This window comes from Anabas testudineus, chromosome 6 (assembly GCF_900324465.2).
Source record: "Anabas testudineus chromosome 6, fAnaTes1.2, whole genome shotgun sequence".
In the NCBI taxonomy this organism is placed as follows: Eukaryota; Metazoa; Chordata; class Actinopteri; order Anabantiformes; family Anabantidae; genus Anabas; species Anabas testudineus.
Window position 1 is genome coordinate 5,905,729 of NC_046615.1, and position 19,103 is coordinate 5,924,831.

A 19,103-nucleotide genomic window follows, 5' to 3' on the forward strand; every position below is an offset into this window, starting at 1 on the left:
TAGACGCAGAGGTATGGAAAACACATTTATTATTCTGAGCACAGGGAGATCCATCATTTTAAATTGAGATGACTTGAGGGGTGAAAGAAACTGATTGAGATAAGATCAGGGAATAGGCCCCTCTGATCTCTGAGGGGACAGCGTGTCAGGAATCACAGTGGGATCACAGCTTAAACGGCTTTGTAAAGAAGCCTTGTATGTGGATTTTCCATAAACAGATTTATCATTATTAATGCAGCATCCAGAAAAACAAAACAAAAGAAAAAGAAAACTACTTCCACTGTGTGACTGCACATTTTGCCCCATGGGATCTGTAATAATTAAACATAAAGACTGGACTTTAAAAAAAAAAAAGAACTTTTATGTTGTTCTTCTAAAATAGTGTCTGTTTATATGTTTGTTTTCTTATATTGCTTCAGGTTTTCTCTTTAGAGCATGGTATACAGTATGATGGCCAGTTACAGTGATGTGATGCAGGTTCACTGCTGAAGTAGATGAGCTAAACAGGCTGATAAACTGTCCCAGTGGGTAATACATACATTTAAGATTACAAATGACATGTCCTCCTTCTGTACATTAAAGACTGATTTCTTACTAACTCCAGCCATTGAAGTCTCTGTCACCTGTGGAGCCTGGTGGTAAAGCAGCTTATGTGAAGTTAACCTCTACCCTTCTGCCTGTTAGTCCACACTGACTTTTGACTTCTATGCAAGTTTGCATGAAAGACTTAGTCCTGATCACTTCTAAGATCCTAACTTTACTTGACTAATTAAAGTAAACTCATTTGTCACGCTCCAAATAAAAAGGCTCCTGAGATAAAAGCAAAAATGAAGCAGGTGAATGCCCATCATCAGACCTCATTAGTTCCAGTTAAGAGCTTTGTGTCTGCAATGCTTGATGAAGGACTTTAAGAGGCTGATTATGTGTGTGTGTGTGTTTAACAGGATGTTTAACTGGGTGGTGAAAGTGGTCCCCCAACCCCCTGAAGCTCCTGCAACAGATGAGGCAGCCAAGACCCCTGCTGCTGTACGGCAACACACTCACACAGGCAAACATCATCACAACTACGCTCTGTTTCCTGTCTTCTCATCCTTCTCACTTCTCTCTCTGTCTCTCTGACCTTACAGGACCCCCCCAAAATCAGAAGTGGTGAGGAAAATTGTTTACCTTCTTTTATATTGCACCTTTAGATGTGTTTGCAATCTCATTACAAGAGCCATGTGCTTAATGCATGTGTAAGAAAGCATCTAAAACAGGAGAACTTCATGTTTGTAACTTAACCTACAGTAAAGAGTCCTCCACTGAAAAACGCAGAAGAGGTTTCCGAGGACAGGTAAACTCCACCACCTGCTTCTATGAATGTGTTAATGAGTGTATGTGTGTGTGTGTGTGTGGTTGGGGGGGGCAGACATACTAAGGGTCTTATCATTCCTTCTCACCTCCTCTACAGCCAAGCCCAGACTGGAGTGTTAGGCTGGTTGTCTAATGGGTTCGTCAGTGCCCTGCCACAGCCTACTGGATCTCCACGGCTTGAAAGGGCTAACTCTGACGCCAGGGTGAGTGCATAAATAAAAAAGGACATTTTGGTGATGACAAGGCCAAAAATGTGTCTCTGGTGTTAACTACACATGAGCGTGTTAAATATAATAATAATAATAAATAACTGTCATTATGCTCACACAGATGTGACATTGGGCTTGGAGGACGGCCCTTTGTTGGTAGATCACCTGCCACTGATTTGTCAGGGGCGGGTTATTGGTCTTTCAGGGTGTCCCGAAATAATTAACAGAGCAGATACACCAAACCTAAATTTAATTTGCCCGTCCTATCTTATATGTTGTTTAATGATAATATTAATAATCCAAAGTAAGTAGTAACTACTGCAAAATTACTAAATAAATGTACTGCAGTGGAGTAAAAGTATGATATTTGTCGAAGTAGCAGAAATAGAAAAGTGTAGTGTAGAGTAGGAGAAAAGCTCCAAGGAAGATATGAATGAACATCTATTCATTTGCTTATGTTCTTCTTCTTTTCCATCTGTTAGCCTGGAGAGGATGGTGAAAGGTACAGTATGATTAAAACACTGCATATTTACATCACTTAAGATCTGTTAAGGATCAGTTCAAGCAGGTGTCTCTCTCAGGTCTGGTGTGATAGGCTGGGTCGCCCAGGGTCTGACCAAAGTGCTGCCTCAGCCAGATGAAAAGTACCGAGAGACTGACAACGACGACAAAGATGAACACACTGAGGTGAGATGCTGTCTACTCAGCCTGTATGGACCACACTGAGGCACTTTGAGACCAACATAGGAGCATTCTGCTTTAAGGAATTCAACTATCACATACATGAGGATAAGGATGTATAGAGCCACGTCACTTCATCAAGCAACATCAAGATGATCTACATCTTTGAACTGTGTGACACTTAGCTCTAGCAACTTAATACTGTCCCGCAGGCTTGTACGACTAATCAGGTGTAGGGATTAAGCTTAGAAAGGAATCTCCGGGGGGCTCAGCCGGGTTAAACACCTCCATTAACTTCACTGCTGTTCAAAACAAGCTTTTCATGTCACAACCTAGAGGCGTTAGAGCTGCAGTAAGAAACATCTGGTCCACTGTGTTTCTCAGAAAACTTTCAGCAATTCTATAATTAGTGTGATTAAGTAAAAATATTTTTTTTTGGTTTATGTTCTATTTCAGAATTTTACTGTGACCATTAAAATAAACATGTTTTTATTTCTCTGCTCTCCTAGGTCTACGACATAGCAACAATGCCCGGTATGTCTATCATGTTTTGTGTTTTTCCCATTAGCTAAGGATGATTATTAAATGTTAAAAAATATATCAACACTGATAATTTCCCCCCTTGACTGAGGTGTCTGATTGCTCCATTTGTCCAGACTTTGATCCCCTCCCACACATCCCAGTGGTGGAGATGGTATCAGATGACGAGGTGTCCGAGGTAGAGAGTCTGACGGCTCAGTTCACTCCCAAGTGGGTATAAATCCCTTCTACACCAACCCACAACTGATCTAAAAACATGTAAAGGGCTGACTGTTGTCTTTCTGTTTCGCAGCGTGGTGAACTGGATAAAGCAGATTATTCCTCAGCCAGTGGCCCCTTGTGCTGCACCCACAGAACCATCGTCCAAGTCCTCCCGCTCCTCCCTAGACAAAAGTACACACACACAAACTTTCAATCTATCACAGCCACAAACACGAGCACACAAGTTGATCCATAGTGTGCTTTTATACACAGTTTTGTGCACAGTGTCATGACTTTTCCTTCTCTACAGTTCTGTCTCCACCACCTGAATCTCTGAGTGGAATCTCACTGGATACTGACAGCAAGGCCTCAGGGTATGTTTTGATCCCTCACTGTCCTTGTTAATGAGAGGGAGTCATTCTCTTTACACAACATAAAATAACACTTAAATGAACTTCATAGGGAATAACTGTGTCTAATAATGTGTGTAAAGCAGTGTTTTTAATGTAATAAGGTAGTTATTCTTGTTTGGAGAGTCTTAGCCCTGATAGACCGATGGCTCACGGCTATAAACCCCTGAGCGCGCCCGATCTCAGGAAACTAAGCAGGGTCGGTTCTTGTTGGTGCTTTGATGATAGAACTGGCAAAACCAGATCTTTAAGACCTCACTGACCAATTTCACAGCAAATTTATTTTATGATTTATTTTTATTTGCAATTGTAGGAAAAACACAAGTGATGTGAGGGTTGAGAGGGTCTGGATTATTATGGTAGTACAGGATGTTACTCTACGCCTTTCTGTGTTCAAAGAAAACATTTGAGTGGGTAGAAAGGATGTAGCTCTTTGAGAACAACTCTCATCTGACTCTGCATCTACAATATGCATATGTAGCAGATGCACAGCTTGGCTTGCTAGAGCATGCATGGCTTCAGATGCAACGGTCTGAATTACCACTCACAGACAACACAAACGTGTGTAGGAGCTAAAGTTCGTACAGTTAATTAGTTTGGTCTCTTCACAGTGTGGTTGGCTGGTTTGTGTCAGGGCTCGGTTTGAAGATGCCTCAGCCTGCCGTCCCAGCCAAAGACGATACTGAAGTAAGTTTTGGGAATAAATACATGGTGCTTTCCTCCTTCCTGCCTTCAACCTGTTTTCTTCTTTTTTCTATTTTTGTTCCCAGGGTGCAGCCGAAGTTCTACAGAAAGGTGAGTTGAGACTTTATTCATTTATATATATGTTCCTGAAAACTCCTGCCACATTCCTCCAAGTGCCACAATTCACAGTTCACAGTTCAATCAAGAGGCTCTATACTCAGTGGCCACTTTATGAGTTACACCTGCACAATCTCATGTGACGCAGTACACCAGCTCTGCCATGAATTGTACTTTTACAAGGTTATTATTTTGGTGAATTCATACAATTGTGCATTATATTAAAATTTGTTTCTAATGTTTTGTCCCCCTCACTGATGTAAATAGCATGCCTGCTGTATTGGTTTGCATTCAGCATTAGATTGTAGAGGCGTACCCAACAGAGTGACCACTAAGTGCACATTAGATGATATTAACTTTAACTAAGTGTTAAGAATAATGCCTACAACTAGCAGAAAAACATCTCTTTAACAACATGGGGTGCATTATATCCATCTCTTAATATATGATTTGAATATTCCTGATCCTGTGGATCTGTGTTAAACATAAAAAGAATTATTGCAAATGTGTTTTCTGTTGAAGCACCCTTTTGTTTTTCCCCCCATAGTTTTTCAAGAGGTGTTTTGGTCGGACGGTCGGAGCCTAACTCAGTCCCTCTTCTCCTTCTGTTTCAGGGGGGAAGGTGCTGCGAGCCCCTTAAACAGCAGGAGGAGACGACTGGGGGACGCTCTGATTTTAGCGCGCGCACACACACACACACACAGACACACACACAGACACACACACAGAAAAACACACAATAGACATACTATGCTGTTGGCAGAGCTACAGCTGCTGTACAGTGTGCAGCTCAGTACAGAAACACTAGGCAGCTGTAAAATACTACAAGAATATAGAGATATATTCAACTCACCTTACTGTACTCAATACAGTTTCATATGAATGTATTACCACTTGCACTGATGTGTGTACTGTATACCTTATAGAAAGATAGAAGTGTACTTGTCTTCAGTCGTGAAATTTGCACATTTTTTGTTTGACACAAACATTTAGTAAATGGCATTTATTACAAATTACTGTAGGTTTCGTGCACAAAGGATTTTGGACATGATATTTTTCTGCAACATTATTGTGCTTTAACTTTTGGCTGTGTATGCTATATATTCATGTTGCCATTTTAATGTCCAAAAAAGAGCATATTCAACACAACACAATACACTGGTCACAAATGTAAACAAAAGAGTGGTTCTTGTATCATAATAAAATGCAAACCTTTTCCCACAGAAATCTGGAAACAACGATGTAAATGGCAGCTACTTTAATTTATTATGTGCAACATGTGGATAAAGTATATTGGTATTGGGTATTGAGCTCGTTACAGTAAGCTTTTACAAAGATTTACTTGAGATGTAAGAGTACTGCATGTACTGTATAAGGGCCTGCTTCAATCCACTTGATCTGTCTTGAACTGTGAAATGTGGCCTCGGTGTGTGGTCTGATGTTGTTTTAGGAGTTTTGGCTTCATTTGTAATAACCATACTTGCTCATACAGTAAAACCTTGAAAACACCTTGATTGTCAGGCAGACAATCAATGTAACCATACAGCAATGTTAGCACACTGCAGGATTAATAAAGATTTGTTGAAAATTGATTCATCTGGCGTATTTTATCAGTACCTTAACTTGAAAATATAAAAAGCAGTTTGTTGTTTCTCACAAACATCTATATATAGAGCATGTGGAGACTTGAGTCACAGCCGATACCATGCATATACTGTATCTGTTATTTTGAGAAGATAAAAGAAAAGTATAGTAGATGAATTCATTCCTATCTTAATATTAAATTTAGCTTTTAATATCTACCCGTACAGGTAGAGAAAGAGTGATTAAAAACATTTGTGCCATTTTGTGTTTGAAAATTGGATATATCCATCAGGAATCCATTACCAGCATGCCCCCATGTGTCCAATTGTGTCATCCATGTTTTGCATTTTACACACAAATCAACCCTTGTCCCCCTCTCATAGCTTCATCCAAACTCAAACCTGACATGGTCCTAGAAGACGTGGAGTCCGACAACGAGGGTCAGCAGAAACGTGAGGATCATTCCAAAGCTGCAGCACTATCCACATTGTTGACTCCACCATCACCTTCCACACACCAACAGCAGGAAGCTGTGGTGCAGACACAGTCCAACTCACTGCTGGTAGCATCCAATGTCTCCCAGACCTGTGGTGATGCCAGTCCTGAACCATCGGAGAGTGTGACTAAAACATCTCTGGAAGATGCTGAGACCCAGACAGGACGCTGGACGCCGTTTATTGAAAGCATCAAGAAGGAGGCTGAAGATGTAGCTTTGGCTACGATGGAGGAACGGTAAGAACAAGAGGGTGGCTGAGGTGAAGTTCAGAGCCAGCATACTATGTTTGGTTCTGGGCCTCAGGGTTTTGCTGCAGGATCTAAAGTTTAATTTATTTCTGGTGCACCCTGTCTCTCTTTAGTTTGCTGCAGGAGCGCATGGAGATGGCACGTATGGCTGAGGAGGTGGCCAGGCAGACAGCTGAGATGGCCATTAGACAGATGGCCAGTGAAGGACACTCCATTAAACTCTCTCTGGACAGTCAAGAACTGCTGGAGGAGCCTGAAGCTGAGTAAGACACCTGTGCCCAATTACAGAAAGATGTGTGGCATTTTTGTGTTTTTGACAGTGGAGGACGTGACAGTGTGTGTTCTCTGTGACTAGGCTGCCAGTGCCACAAGAAGAGGAGAGCGAAATGGAGCACAGTGAAGCTATAGAGTAAGAATTCCAATATAGGGATTTCTCATTTCTTAATTTCCTTTTGGATGCTTAAACCACAATCTTTTATCTAGAACTCATAGAATTAATTTTAAAATAGTTTAAATATCAGCTACAAACCAATACATTTCTAAACTAACCAACTACCCTAATGATAGTTTTGTTTTAAAGTTGAAATTCAGAAATTACAGGCCCTTTGCTTAAGCAACAGTAGCAATACTATCATAACTATACTATAATAATAATAGGCCTAATAACTAGAAACGTGTTATTTTAAAGCTGTTTAATTTTTATTTGGCACTTTAATCTATAACAGCGCTTCATCTGAAGTAATAAAATCGCAGGTTTTCTATGTTAAACCTAAATTTGAAGGTGTCTTACTTTGAATTTAAAGTTGTTCACAGTACAGTTACCTTCAGTATTTTTCTGTCGGTACTTGAATTGATTTCCAACACAGTGAAGCCTCTAACGCGCCTCACCGTGCTGATCCAGCTGGTGATGAGCAGCACACCGTGGTCACCTGGCTGACAGGTCTCACTCCAAATCCCGCGGGTTCTCGTTACGTGATTGCTGCCCGCGCGCTGCCTCAGCATCGCTCCACCGTGCCATAGCAACCACAGCTTCCCTTGGCAACAGCCCGCCTCCTCCTCCCCCGTCTCAGCGGTTCCCCCGGTAACGGCGAGCAGCAGCTGCTGCTGTTTCACGTCTGGAGAAGATGATAGACGGAGATGTGACCTAAAGGGATATGTTTCCTGGAGTTGTTGTAGGATTTGCTAAAATATCGTGTTCGTGTTACCTGTCGTGTGTCGATGCTCGTGGACATTTTCTGTCGGGACTGTTAACATATATAACATATCGAAAAGTGAGTACCGTGTTAGCTAACGTTGAATAATGAACTAGCGTTAATACGTTCGGGCATTAATACGTCTCTTTGTTAACGCTAACATGTTATAAACATATAGTTAGCGTTTAAATGTGCATGTGAAATGTGGTCATTTGTATTCAAACAACACAGAGATTAAACCGACGTTAGCTAACTGCTATCGTCAGCTAACAGTAAGTAAAGTTCATACTTCCACATTAGTGTATGTTACAAAAATACTATAACATTGTAGTAAAGTCAAGGGCAGATTACTATAAAATAAACATTCATAATCAAATCATGTTGCTTCTGCGATGTGCTGCCTCCACAGCTCTTGAACCTGATGGATCAGAGTCTGATTGTTTTCACACACACACACACACATACACTTATAGAGGTCAGGAGGTGTTTACACTCAAAACCACTTAAAAGTTGGTTTGATGAACCTAAGCAAACAGAGCTTTCTGTGTGAATCAGTCAAATATAACTGGGTCAAGTAGCACTTTTAAAGCAGCCCACTGTCATTCAGTGGATCGAGTTGTTTGTCCACTGAACGATGAGCTCAATGTGGAGCCTTCTGTGTTTCCAGACAACTAACTTTGTCCTGTCCTACAGAAAGGCAGAGAGCCTTGCTGAGGAGGAACAGAAGGAAGACGCAGAGGATCCTACCAGAGAACCAGGTAGAGATAAAGACATAATCCAAGGTTATTTTTTGAATCAACAATATTCTCCGCTCAGAGATATTATAAAAAGTCAATAGCAGTGATCACACGCTGTATTATACACAACAAAATATTAGAGTGTGTGACTTTTTTTATTTTTGGAACATGGTTTAATATCATATCATTTGCACATCATCACCAGACAAGATTCAAGATTTTTAATTGCCATTTATGCATAAACAGCCTGTCCAGCCATATAGGAATTCTTCAGACATTAAAGTATTCTGTTAATTAAATCTCATAAAATCTATCATTTAAAAAAATATAGAGCCAAAAGAGGCAGAGCCACGGACATCTCTCTCTTCACCTCCAAGTCCTGAGCCAGATAAAACTTCAGAGCCAGAGCCTGAACCAGAACCTGAACCAGAAGCAGAAGCAGGGAGTCATAAAACCAGTTCAGAACCAGAGCCTGTTACCCAGCAGCCACAGAAAGCAGAGGACAACAGTCAAGGCACCAACGCTGACAAAGCCACTGAAAAAGTAATGTTGAACATGTGCAGTGATAAATACATGTGACAGTTAATTTAACCCTTTGAACTGTCTGACCCTTCTTTTTTAGAAGTAATCAGACGTATTTATCACTTTTCTGTTAAAGAATTTTCTAATATATCCTTATATCTTTCTAATTCTTTTTCCCCCTCAAAATGTATGTTTTAACAAGAGTGTATATAGAAATATTTGTTTCTACCAATCCACGATGCTGATGACTCTGCTGCCATTCATTCAGATACTCTGTGTTTGTAGGAGGAAGAAGCTAATGGGGACGGTTGTGGTGGTATGTATTACACTATTGAGTTTTGCTTTTTCTCAGTAGGAAAGGTTCATTCTCATTAAACTTTATTTATATACCTGTTGTAAGAGCTCTTAGAGCCATAAGTATCACTTTCCTTGAACTCACAAACTCCTGAACTGGATGACTGATTGCCATCCTACAGCACATGCTTATCTACATCCGTGTAGCGCTTATCGCCCACATTGCTTTAAGTATGTTTGGCCTGACTCTGTATCTGCCTATCCACCTTTCTTCTCTATAGCTCCAGTCAGCTGTGACGCATTTAAGAACTGCCTGATGCGCATTCCTCACACCTCCGAGTTCTTCGGCAACATCAACGCATTCTTCAAAGAGAACGGCATTTCCTCTCCCAAATTACCCTCCATGCCTAAGCTACCCACCCAGTTCTCTGACGTGACCAAGTACCTACCCACCCTACCCCCAGAATTACGCCAAGAGCTCTCCCAGATCAGACTTACACAGGTCCCTCGAAATATTGCCCAGACTCTGACTGAGCTGTTGCCTAAAAGCTCAGAGGGTTCAGTTGGCCCCAGTCTGTCCAACATTTCTCAGAGCTTTTCAATCATCCCACAGAAGCTCTCACAGTTTCCCAGTCGAACACAGCAGTACTTCCTCAACGTCCGGAATCGCCTTAACAGCCTAATGCCTCAAGATGCCTAAGAAACAACAACAGCAACAACAGCAAAAACAGAAGCAAGACATGAATCAGGAAGATGTAGAACTCAACCAGCTCATCAGACACTCCCCTCTCCCTCCTCCTCATCACCCTCAGCTTCGGTCCCGCTCCACATCTCCATGTTCTCCCAGTGGTAGCACAATCGACTTGCCCAATGTGCCATCCTATCCACGCCTGCCACCAATTGTCCATTCACCAACTAAGCAACTCAACTCCCCATCCCACCAGCTGTCTGGTCTTTCTAACCCCGTGTTCTTCACTGAAGATGATTCAAACAGTTCAGCAATAAGACCCGCAGGTGAATCTGCAGCAGTAGGAAAGTTTACTGTGCTCATGTGATTCCTTTCGGACTGTGTACATTCACCAACTCAGTTATGTCAGTTATAATGCAGAGACATTTGTCTCATGATTTGTTAAATAGGAGTACATTCAGAATCAGAATATAATTTCTAATAAACTAGCCCCAAAATTAAACAGATTTTTATTATGTACAAAACAGTAAATTAATCAGCTGAGTTGTGGTGTGACACAGTGTCAGGAAGAATGGTAACCGATTTTTGTATTTCCATCTGTGGTGTCTGTGAGAAAAATCACAATTACTGTAGCACTAAATTTTGTTAGCTCTTTCTCCAGCTAGCCCACTAATTTGTCCTTAAAAAAACAAAACAAACTATTCACTTGAATGGCCTTTTTTTGAACAGAAACGTGTGCCATTGTGCTGTGAGCCAGATTAGCCAGGCTGAATGGCTCACTGCTCGAATGACTAAACTAGTTCTCTTGGAGGGCACTGTTTTATACATGGCCTAGTTGAGAGGTGGATCCTCTTGCATTAGCCTGATGTAGAGTCTACTAAATCTGCCCGTGTCCCTGTGCTACCCTGCTTCTGCTTGTAACTATAACCTGCTTTGTCCCTGGCAATGCCGTACATGTAACACTCATTTGTTGTTTTATCATGTCTTTGTGAGTGGATACTGTGTGGATTGTACATACTATCATTTATGATGCTCCAGACAAAATGCTAGACTTATTGTGTCAATATGTCAAAATCTCCAGAGACCTCCAGCCTCAGCCTTCACCCAGCTGTCAATGTAGAGGATGTTGACTCGGACCAAGAGAGAAAAAGCGAAAGAGGAGGAGGAAGAGAGGATAGAGGAAGAGGGGAGCAACAGAGTAGTATCCCCCAAATCCTCACCCCACAGGACCCTAAGTTGACAACCCTAACTGTCCCTGTGACCCCCTCTGGAGGTCGCCAAAGGTGAGAAATACTACTACTTTCAGTTTATGTAATCTGCCATTAGGAAAGAAACAACTTTCTTAATGTAAAGTTTTCTTCACATTAAATGTGTAGTGGTTGATCATTTCTGCTGGGTGTTACAAAATCCACTTTATCTGGTTTTCCACTACAGTATTTTTCATCTTTCTCTCCCCTCATGCTTTGCATCTACAGTAAAGGAGATAAAGAGTAAGGAAACTGCAAGATGTTTGTGCTGTAGTGCAGTTTTCAGTTGGACAGATTCAAGTCAAACCATACATATTCACAGCTTAGATGTGTCCAAAGCGTTTCCTAACAGATAAATCCAAAGTAACATAGGATATATGTTATTTGGGTTAAATCAAGGTGCAAGCTTCTCTGTTGTGAAGTGTTTTCATCCAAAGTGAGATCAAATTAAACAAACACAGTTTTCAATAATAAAACATTTAGTTATGAAATCATTTCAGTGGCAAATTTATATTTTATAATTTTTCATGGGTTAATAAATGGATCATTTTGGCATGAAGCTCTTCACATTAACTGTCTGTTGAGTGCTGTTTAAAATGGATCTAGTGCCCTCTACTGTCAGCAGCGCACAGACCTGTCTGTATTTCAGTGTCCTGCAGAAACTGTCTGTGCACAGTTGTTTAGGAAAATCTAAGATTTCTTTTCCAGGTTTATGAAATCTGGGCATAAAAGACAATAAAGTGACGCACAAAAACAAAACCAGCACATGGTGTTTATGCAGAACACAAACAGTTTGTTCTATGACTCACTGTGAAGCTAAAATTGTTTGGAAAGACGCTGAGTGTTTCGTGTCTTGTGTTGTACTTTTGTGATGTGTGATGGCTCTGTTCACTTTTGCATGGCTTTTACATATGTTTGTGCTTTTGGCTATTGTATGAACATTGTCAGAAGATAGCAAATATCAATAAACAGCTGCATTACAACCGTGCACTTGCATCATCACTTTGCCACCTACCTGGAGAGTACTGTACTCTACTGTAGGTGATTTATCTTCACGTGTTATCTGTTTTTATGATGATCATCATGCCTTCCCTGGCACAAACACTATGCACAAACCCTCTTTCTACCTGTCACCCTGCTCTGACCATGCACGGAAGTAGTGGAAGGATTCGTAGGACTGTCTGGACCAAAATGTAAGACATTCCTCATTAAATGCTTGATTGGCTCCTCTAGGATCCATCCATCTATCTTTTGATTTACACATTGTGCTCCCCATTTTATTCATATTCCATTCATTAATCCATGTATTTTCCATGTGACTTGACATATTGACCAGTCTTAGCTCATTTACTGGTATTTTAAATCACATCAATCATCTGCACTGGTCCCAGTCATACAGTAAATAGAGAGACCACCATAACTACCTAAGAGTGGATTTTAGTCCTGATAATCTCACCCAGTCAGCCCTGTGTCAAAGTGGAACTAATGATGTTACTGTGTCTATTTAACTTTATCAGTAGGAGGTTTCACTCTCAAAGTGAAGATGATGATGATGAAGGAAGCATCCCTATAAAGGCCTGGCCCAGCCAGTTGAGCCTGCACAGCACAGATGACGTGTGAGCATTGCACACATGCACACACACACACTAAACACAGATAAATAAAATGTGAACAGTGCTTATTTTACACTGCTGGCATGTTATAATACATGGACAAATTAAGACAAATCAGGATCACTTACTTTTATTTCTGCATTTTTTGTTCCCCAAGTCTGAAAGAGCGTCCAGAATCTTCAGCCAGTCAGACCAGTACGGTGGTGAACGAGCGTCTTCAGGAGCTGGTCAGGATGTTTAAAGAGCGAACAGAGAAGGCCAAAGAGAAACTCATTGATCCCGACAGCTCAGACGAAGACAGCATCATCCCCTGTGAGTCTGTGTTTCATTTGTTTTACCGGTGCACAGTGGAGACAAAGCTAAAAATGATGGCTTACAAGAAAAAATTCTTACAACAGATGTCAGGAATTACCAATGGGTGCCTTGTAGATAAGGTGGACATTCAGTAGACACAAGGTGGTTATGACTGCAGAGCAAAATCAGCACCATGTTATTGAAAAAGTGTTACAATTTTCTTCTAAAACTTCTAAATCTTTAGTAAATTTGAATTTTTGTGTTCTCAAGTGTTTGTCTGACTTATTGTCCCTTTCCCTCTTACCTCCCTTCAGCTCCACCTCAGCCTCCTCCTGGAGCTCAGCCAGTGAACGGAGAAGAGAAAGAGACACAAGCAGGTCCATCGGGAGAAGGAGGAGCAGGAGGAGGAGCAGGAGGAGGAGAAGGAGGAGGAGGAGGAGGAGAAGGAGAGGAGGATGGGGCAGAGGAAAAAGAGAATAGCCACTGCTGCAAGGTGAAAACTCCTCGGTGGATAAAAGGCTGTGTACACTACCGCTTCCCCGCCAGCATCGACCCTTTCACCAGTGAGAACCCAGTCCAACACACTGTCCTCTGCCACCTACCTACCTTCTGACCTGTGCAGTAGAGATATCTTTACTCAAACTGCTCAGAAATAAGCGACAAACAGACCAGTCTGATGTGGTGGCTCTTGATTTTAAAGCCACATTGTTATGATCAACTCACAGAAACTAAACACTCGTAATATGTTTTAGTGATTATAGTGTTGATAGTAATGATTATGTATTGTGTGGTTTGGGTAAAGGTAAATCTACTGCACTGTCCTACTGTACAGATTTTCCTGTTTCATAACCATCTAACCCTTTATTCTTCTTTTACTTTTCACCTTCATTTCCTATAGTTGTCTCTAGTAGAAGTTGCTCAGTGTGCTTGCTCAATGATCCTCACTTGTTCTATGAGTACTAAATTAATACAGTCTGTCGTGACTCTACACCACTGTCAGTGCTCCTATTAGAATTTGTCCATGTTCACTCTCACCTGTCTCTCTCTCTGCAGATGTAACATATGTGTTGTGGATGTTTTTGGTCTCACTGGCATGGAACTGGAACGCATGGTTCATCCCTGTGCGCTGGGCCTTCCCCTACCAGACTACAGAAAATATTTACTACTGGCTCCTGACCGACTACCTGTGTGACCTTATTTACATCCTGGACATCACCATCTTCCAGCCACGCCTGCAGTTTATTCGTGGAGGGGACATAGTGGTGAGTGGAACGCTGCAACACGCTATTTTTTAGCTGAGCATTATTTCTTGGTGGAAATATTTCAAAACCATTCACTCTTGCTGAAAAAACAAACACGACACAGAAGCCCTCAAAAACACACACTACAACATAGTTTTACACACTACACACACTTTTTAGTCAAAACAGGGGAGTAGTGTTTAGAGTTTAGGGAGTTGGGTGTGCTTTTTGATTAATGGCATTGTGGTTTTGAAATGTTAGTTCAAAAATCTGGTTATAGTGTTTTAATAATCAAGAAAAACTGTAAAAACTCACTTTTAAAAAATATTCTATCCTATTTCATTCACTAGGATTGTTGATCAGTAATCATTTTTGTTTTTAGACTGACAAAAAAGAGACGAGAAAGAATTACATAAAAACCAAACGCTTCAAGGTAAGAAACCAAACAGCTAATTACAAGTGTGTTTTTGAGTATATTCTACTTTTCTATGTATCACATATTGATCAGTGGATGAGTGAGGTCATACTGTCCTGTTTTACAGTTCGATGTGGCCAGCCTTGTTCCCCTTGAGCTCTTTTATTTTCTAACTGGCATCAACCCCATGCTCCGCTTGCCCAGGCTGCTGAAGGTGAGGATTTAACCTTTTTCTCTTTAAAATCCATTCAAACTACATGTGGTGTCAGCATTCTGGCAACCAACACATAACGCATGACCCCCCAATGCCTCCACAGATCAACTCCTTCTTTGAGTTCAACGAGCGTCTCGAGGCCATCTTGACCAAAGCATACATCTACAGGTCAGCTGCAACCTTTTAGTTACCATGACTAATGTCCTAGCATAAACCAATAATACTGAAAATAATTCTCCCTTATTAATCTGTATTCCCCTAGTTTCCCGACTTACTCATAAAACTGCATCATGGCAGTGACACAGCTCAACAAATAGTGTATCTGATTTGTGATTTTGATTCACATGTCTTGCTGCATCCTAAATCAATCCCTTAGGGTGATCCGTACCACCACCTACCTTCTTTACTGTCTCCACTGTAACACCTGTCTCTTCTACTGGTACTCTGCCTTGGACGGACTGGGATCTACCAGTTGGGTGTACAATGGTGAGGGCAACAGGTTGGTGAAATAAACACACTCACACATACACAACTCCTTTTTTCAGTTTTGAAAGGGGCTCGTGAAGAAATTAGCAGTTACTGTTCTACTGCATCTATTGACCTGTTTCTTCTTCACTTTAATTGTGACCTCCACCCATCATGTTCACTTGAAACCACTTCTTTCTCCCAAACTCTCCTGTCTCTCTCTGCTCAGTTACATTCGCTGTTACTACTATGCTGTGAAGACCCTCATCACTATTGGGGGTGTGCCAGAACCCACCACCCTGTTTGAGATGGTCTTCCAACTTGTCAACTACTTTGTGGGAGTATTTGTCTTCTCTATCATGATAGGACAGGTATAGAAAAATAAAATATATATTTTATTATTATGTATATAGATACAATGTGGGCATTTGTACTTTCCACATACAGTATTGTACAGTATATTTAACATTAAAGCATTATCGTATTTTTGTATTGGCTAATTTTGCTCATTTGTCTCTCAGATGCGTGATGTGGTTGGTGCAGCCACAGCAGCTCAGACCTACTACCGCTCCTGTGTGGACAACACTATTAAATACATGTCGTCCTATCGCATCCCCAGAGATGTCCAGAATCGTGTCAAAACCTGGTACAACTACACCTGGCAATCTCAAGGCATGCTGGGTAAGAGGACCATACTATGCCTATTTTTGTGTATATTTTGTTTGTATAAGCTTTCGGTTGTTCTCTAACGCTCACTGTTTTCCATCAAGATGAGCAGGAGCTGCTGGTTCAGTTGCCAGATAAAATGCGTCTGGACATAGCTATAGATGTCAACTACTCCATTGTCAGCAAAGTGCCACTTTTTCAGGTAGGAATTATGAAATAATAGAACATAAAAGGTCATTGGTTGATCAGAGAGCATCACATCAGAATAAAAGTAGTTTCTAGGACCCAGGGATCTTGTGAAGCTAGTGCCACCTGCCATTGAGATCAATTAAAAATGTGCACTGTAATTTCACTAGAATTTTACTATTGAAAACAGTTTCAAGTGTGTCTTGGAAACATTTTCTCTACCTGCTCTTCATCTTGACAGGGTTGTGACAGACAGATGATCTTTGACATGCTAAAAAGCCTGCGCTCTGTTGTCTACCTTCCAGGAGATTATGTCTGCAAAAAGGTACATTTGCATTTCTGCCTGTGTTTTGCTTGAAGGAGACACTGCATGCTGAGCCTTTTTCCATTTTTATTGTGTGCTATTTGTCCATCATCATGTGCTGTGCAGGATGAGGTGGGTCGGGAGATGTACATAATAAAGGAGGGGGAGGTGCAGGTGGTTGGAGGACCAGATGGGAAAACCGTGTTTGTTACTCTCAGAGCTGGATCAGTGTTCGGAGAGATCAGGTAAAGAGGTGACAAATGAAAAATTGAATTAAAATTTTAATTCAATTAAAACTCTAAACTTTAACTTTTTTACAACCTAAGAAAACCAATTTCCTCTAACATCGAACAAAGTAGAAAAATGGTTTCCAGTTATCATTTCTCTGCTTGTCAGTTTGCTTGCGGTTGGTGGAGGTAACAGACGCACAGCGAACGTGGTTGCTCATGGCTTTGCCAATCTCTTCATCCTGGACAAAAAAGATCTGAATGAAATCCTGGTCCACTACCCAGAGTCAAAGAAACTCCTCCGCAAGAAGGCCAGGTTAAACAAAATGGCATTACATATCGAACATCATTATGTTGAAGAACTGTGTGAATTGCCACGTTAATTAACTTCTCTGTTGCTTAGTCCTGCAACTATTCTCTGCATGTTTATAGTCATTACAGGATTCATTAGTCTAATAGTAGTTAACTGTCTTAACCACAGAAAGATGCTTAACAAGGGAAAGAATCCAGAGCCCAAACAAGAGCCTAAGGAACCGCCTCGGGTCCCGGCTGCCCCTGTCAGGACGGAGACTCCCAGGCTGCTAAGAGCAGCGCTAGAAATGACAGAGAGGTCTTCTGGACTTAAAGGAGCTCTGGCTAAGGTCAAAGAAAAGACCAACAAGTCAAGCATCTCATTACAGGTAAATCAACTTTAATTCTGAGAAAGACACATAATAACCCTGCAAGTTTGACAGTGACAAGACTTTTTTCTTCTCTTCCAGCCATCCATCTCCTCCCTTCCTCCTGCCTCTTCCGCCTCCAGCATCGAACCTGACAGAGATCTGGACACGCCGTCACCCGTCTATGCCAGCTCCGCGGCTTTTCGCTCTGCTTCCCGCTGTTGCAACGACAACTCTGCTTCACCTCACTCTGCAACACGTTGCCATGGCAACGCAGGGGACGTGCGCATCACGGATGAAAAAATGGACAGCGTAAGTGAGGATGAAGAAAAGAAAGCGTGAAGGAGGAATAAAAGAAGGAAAGTGGATTGAGGAGAGCTGCTAAATAGTGGGGCACAGCTTGTATGTCATCTTATCACACTGAACCATATCTCTCCCAGTTTTTTCCTTAACCTACCTTGTTCATCTTTAATAATCTTACTAATACATCACATAATGTAGGAACAAGCCATTCCTCTACACCCAGTTTACGTGGCTGAATTCACTGTAGCTGTGCTGATGAGTGAATTCTGTGTGGGATGAAATGGTTAAGCCATAACCGTTATACTCAGATCAGTCACTCCTACAGAAGTGAACTTGTTTTCTTTCATACTTACAGAATGAGAACATCTTTTTGCTGTTGTTGTCTGCTAAATGTTTACAGAGTCTTCGGTAAACTTGAAAGTACAATATGCCTTATGTTACCTTTGTGTTGTGTTGGTGTGAGTAGCTGACACTGTTGTTTTTACAAGTTGCTTTAAAATCACGACCACCATATATCATTTATTACTTCCATCATATGTTATAATATATGTTGACAGGTCATCTTAGGTACTTAGGTAGATTCTCAGTCTGTCTTTGACCATCATACCGTAGCTTTAAGCATAGCAAACTCAAACAACACCTAGCCTCTTATTACCTCAACAATGCATTTTACATGCTAATACATATATGTATTTGTCATCTTTATATCATAAATATAACGTTAAACTGTAGCCATCAATACACGTAAAGATATTGCTTAGCACATTATACATATTTATTGTCATGTTTTGTTTCTTTTGTATAATAATGTAAATACATTTGTTTATTTGAAATGTAGATGAATGAATTTCCAATTTCCCACTGATGTAAAATCACTTTACTGCTCGTCAGTGTCTTGAGATGTACATGTTGTAGAAATGTGTCATTTTTCATTTGTGCTGTAAATGTGATGATGATGATTAAGTAATGGTGTAAGAATGATCACTTTTGTATTTTTGTATAGATTATTTGTTTATCGATACAGCCTCAGAAAATGGGCTCATAAACCAGCTAACTATACTGCCAGACAATCTGTAGAAAGGAATATCAATGTTGTTTCTCCTGTATGGTTGTGTGTGTGTGTGTGTATTTGTGTGTGTGTGTGGTAAGTGAAGAGAGCTGATTGTATAAAATTAACTTTAACGAATGTATATATCGATAATAATTCCCTAAAACTCAACTTTGTCACTGTCTTTTGTGAGTGTTGTTTAAATAAATGACTATTCTCTGTTTATTTTATCTCGAGTTTCATGTCAGTCTCAAACTGAAAACC

General features: G+C 40.8%; 1 protein-coding gene across 1 annotated transcript; it reads left to right on the forward strand.

Moving 5' to 3' along the window:
- The first annotated feature begins 945 nt into the window (after window positions 1–945).
- On the forward strand, window positions 946–18,925 carry LOC113166052 (cyclic nucleotide-gated cation channel beta-1-like). Its single transcript, XM_026365974.1, has 36 exons — window positions 946–1,048; window positions 1,285–1,333; window positions 1,451–1,556; window positions 2,045–2,064; window positions 2,144–2,249; window positions 2,753–2,777; window positions 2,900–2,993; window positions 3,076–3,185; window positions 3,280–3,358; window positions 4,006–4,081; window positions 4,165–4,189; window positions 6,163–6,511; window positions 6,637–6,786; window positions 6,879–6,932; window positions 8,410–8,474; window positions 8,785–8,996; window positions 9,261–9,291; window positions 11,039–11,240; window positions 11,433–11,447; window positions 12,362–12,397; window positions 12,722–12,820; window positions 12,975–13,129; window positions 13,426–13,674; window positions 14,165–14,373; window positions 14,735–14,785; window positions 14,895–14,981; window positions 15,085–15,149; window positions 15,358–15,480; window positions 15,676–15,817; window positions 15,968–16,127; window positions 16,217–16,314; window positions 16,540–16,623; window positions 16,729–16,847; window positions 16,999–17,145; window positions 17,311–17,509; window positions 17,591–18,925. The coding sequence occupies exons 1-36, from the start codon at window positions 946–948 to the stop codon at window positions 17,828–17,830; spliced, it is 4,134 nt and encodes a 1,377-aa protein (XP_026221759.1). The 3' UTR covers window positions 17,831–18,925.
- Window positions 18,926–19,103: the final 178 nt, after the last annotated feature.

Excerpts from the sequence above, each read along its gene's own strand:
- LOC113166052 (XM_026365974.1), top strand. The coding sequence starts at position 946 with ATGTTTAACTGGGTGGTGAAAGTGGTCCCCCAACCCCCTGAAGCTCCT. Across the intron at positions 1,049-1,284 it reads ACGGCAACACACTCACACAG|CAGTAAAGAGTCCTCCACTG; the intron begins GCAAACATCATC and ends TAACTTAACCTA. Across the intron at positions 13,675-14,164 it reads CAGCATCGACCCTTTCACCA|ATGTAACATATGTGTTGTGG; the intron begins GTGAGAACCCAG and ends CTCTCTCTGCAG.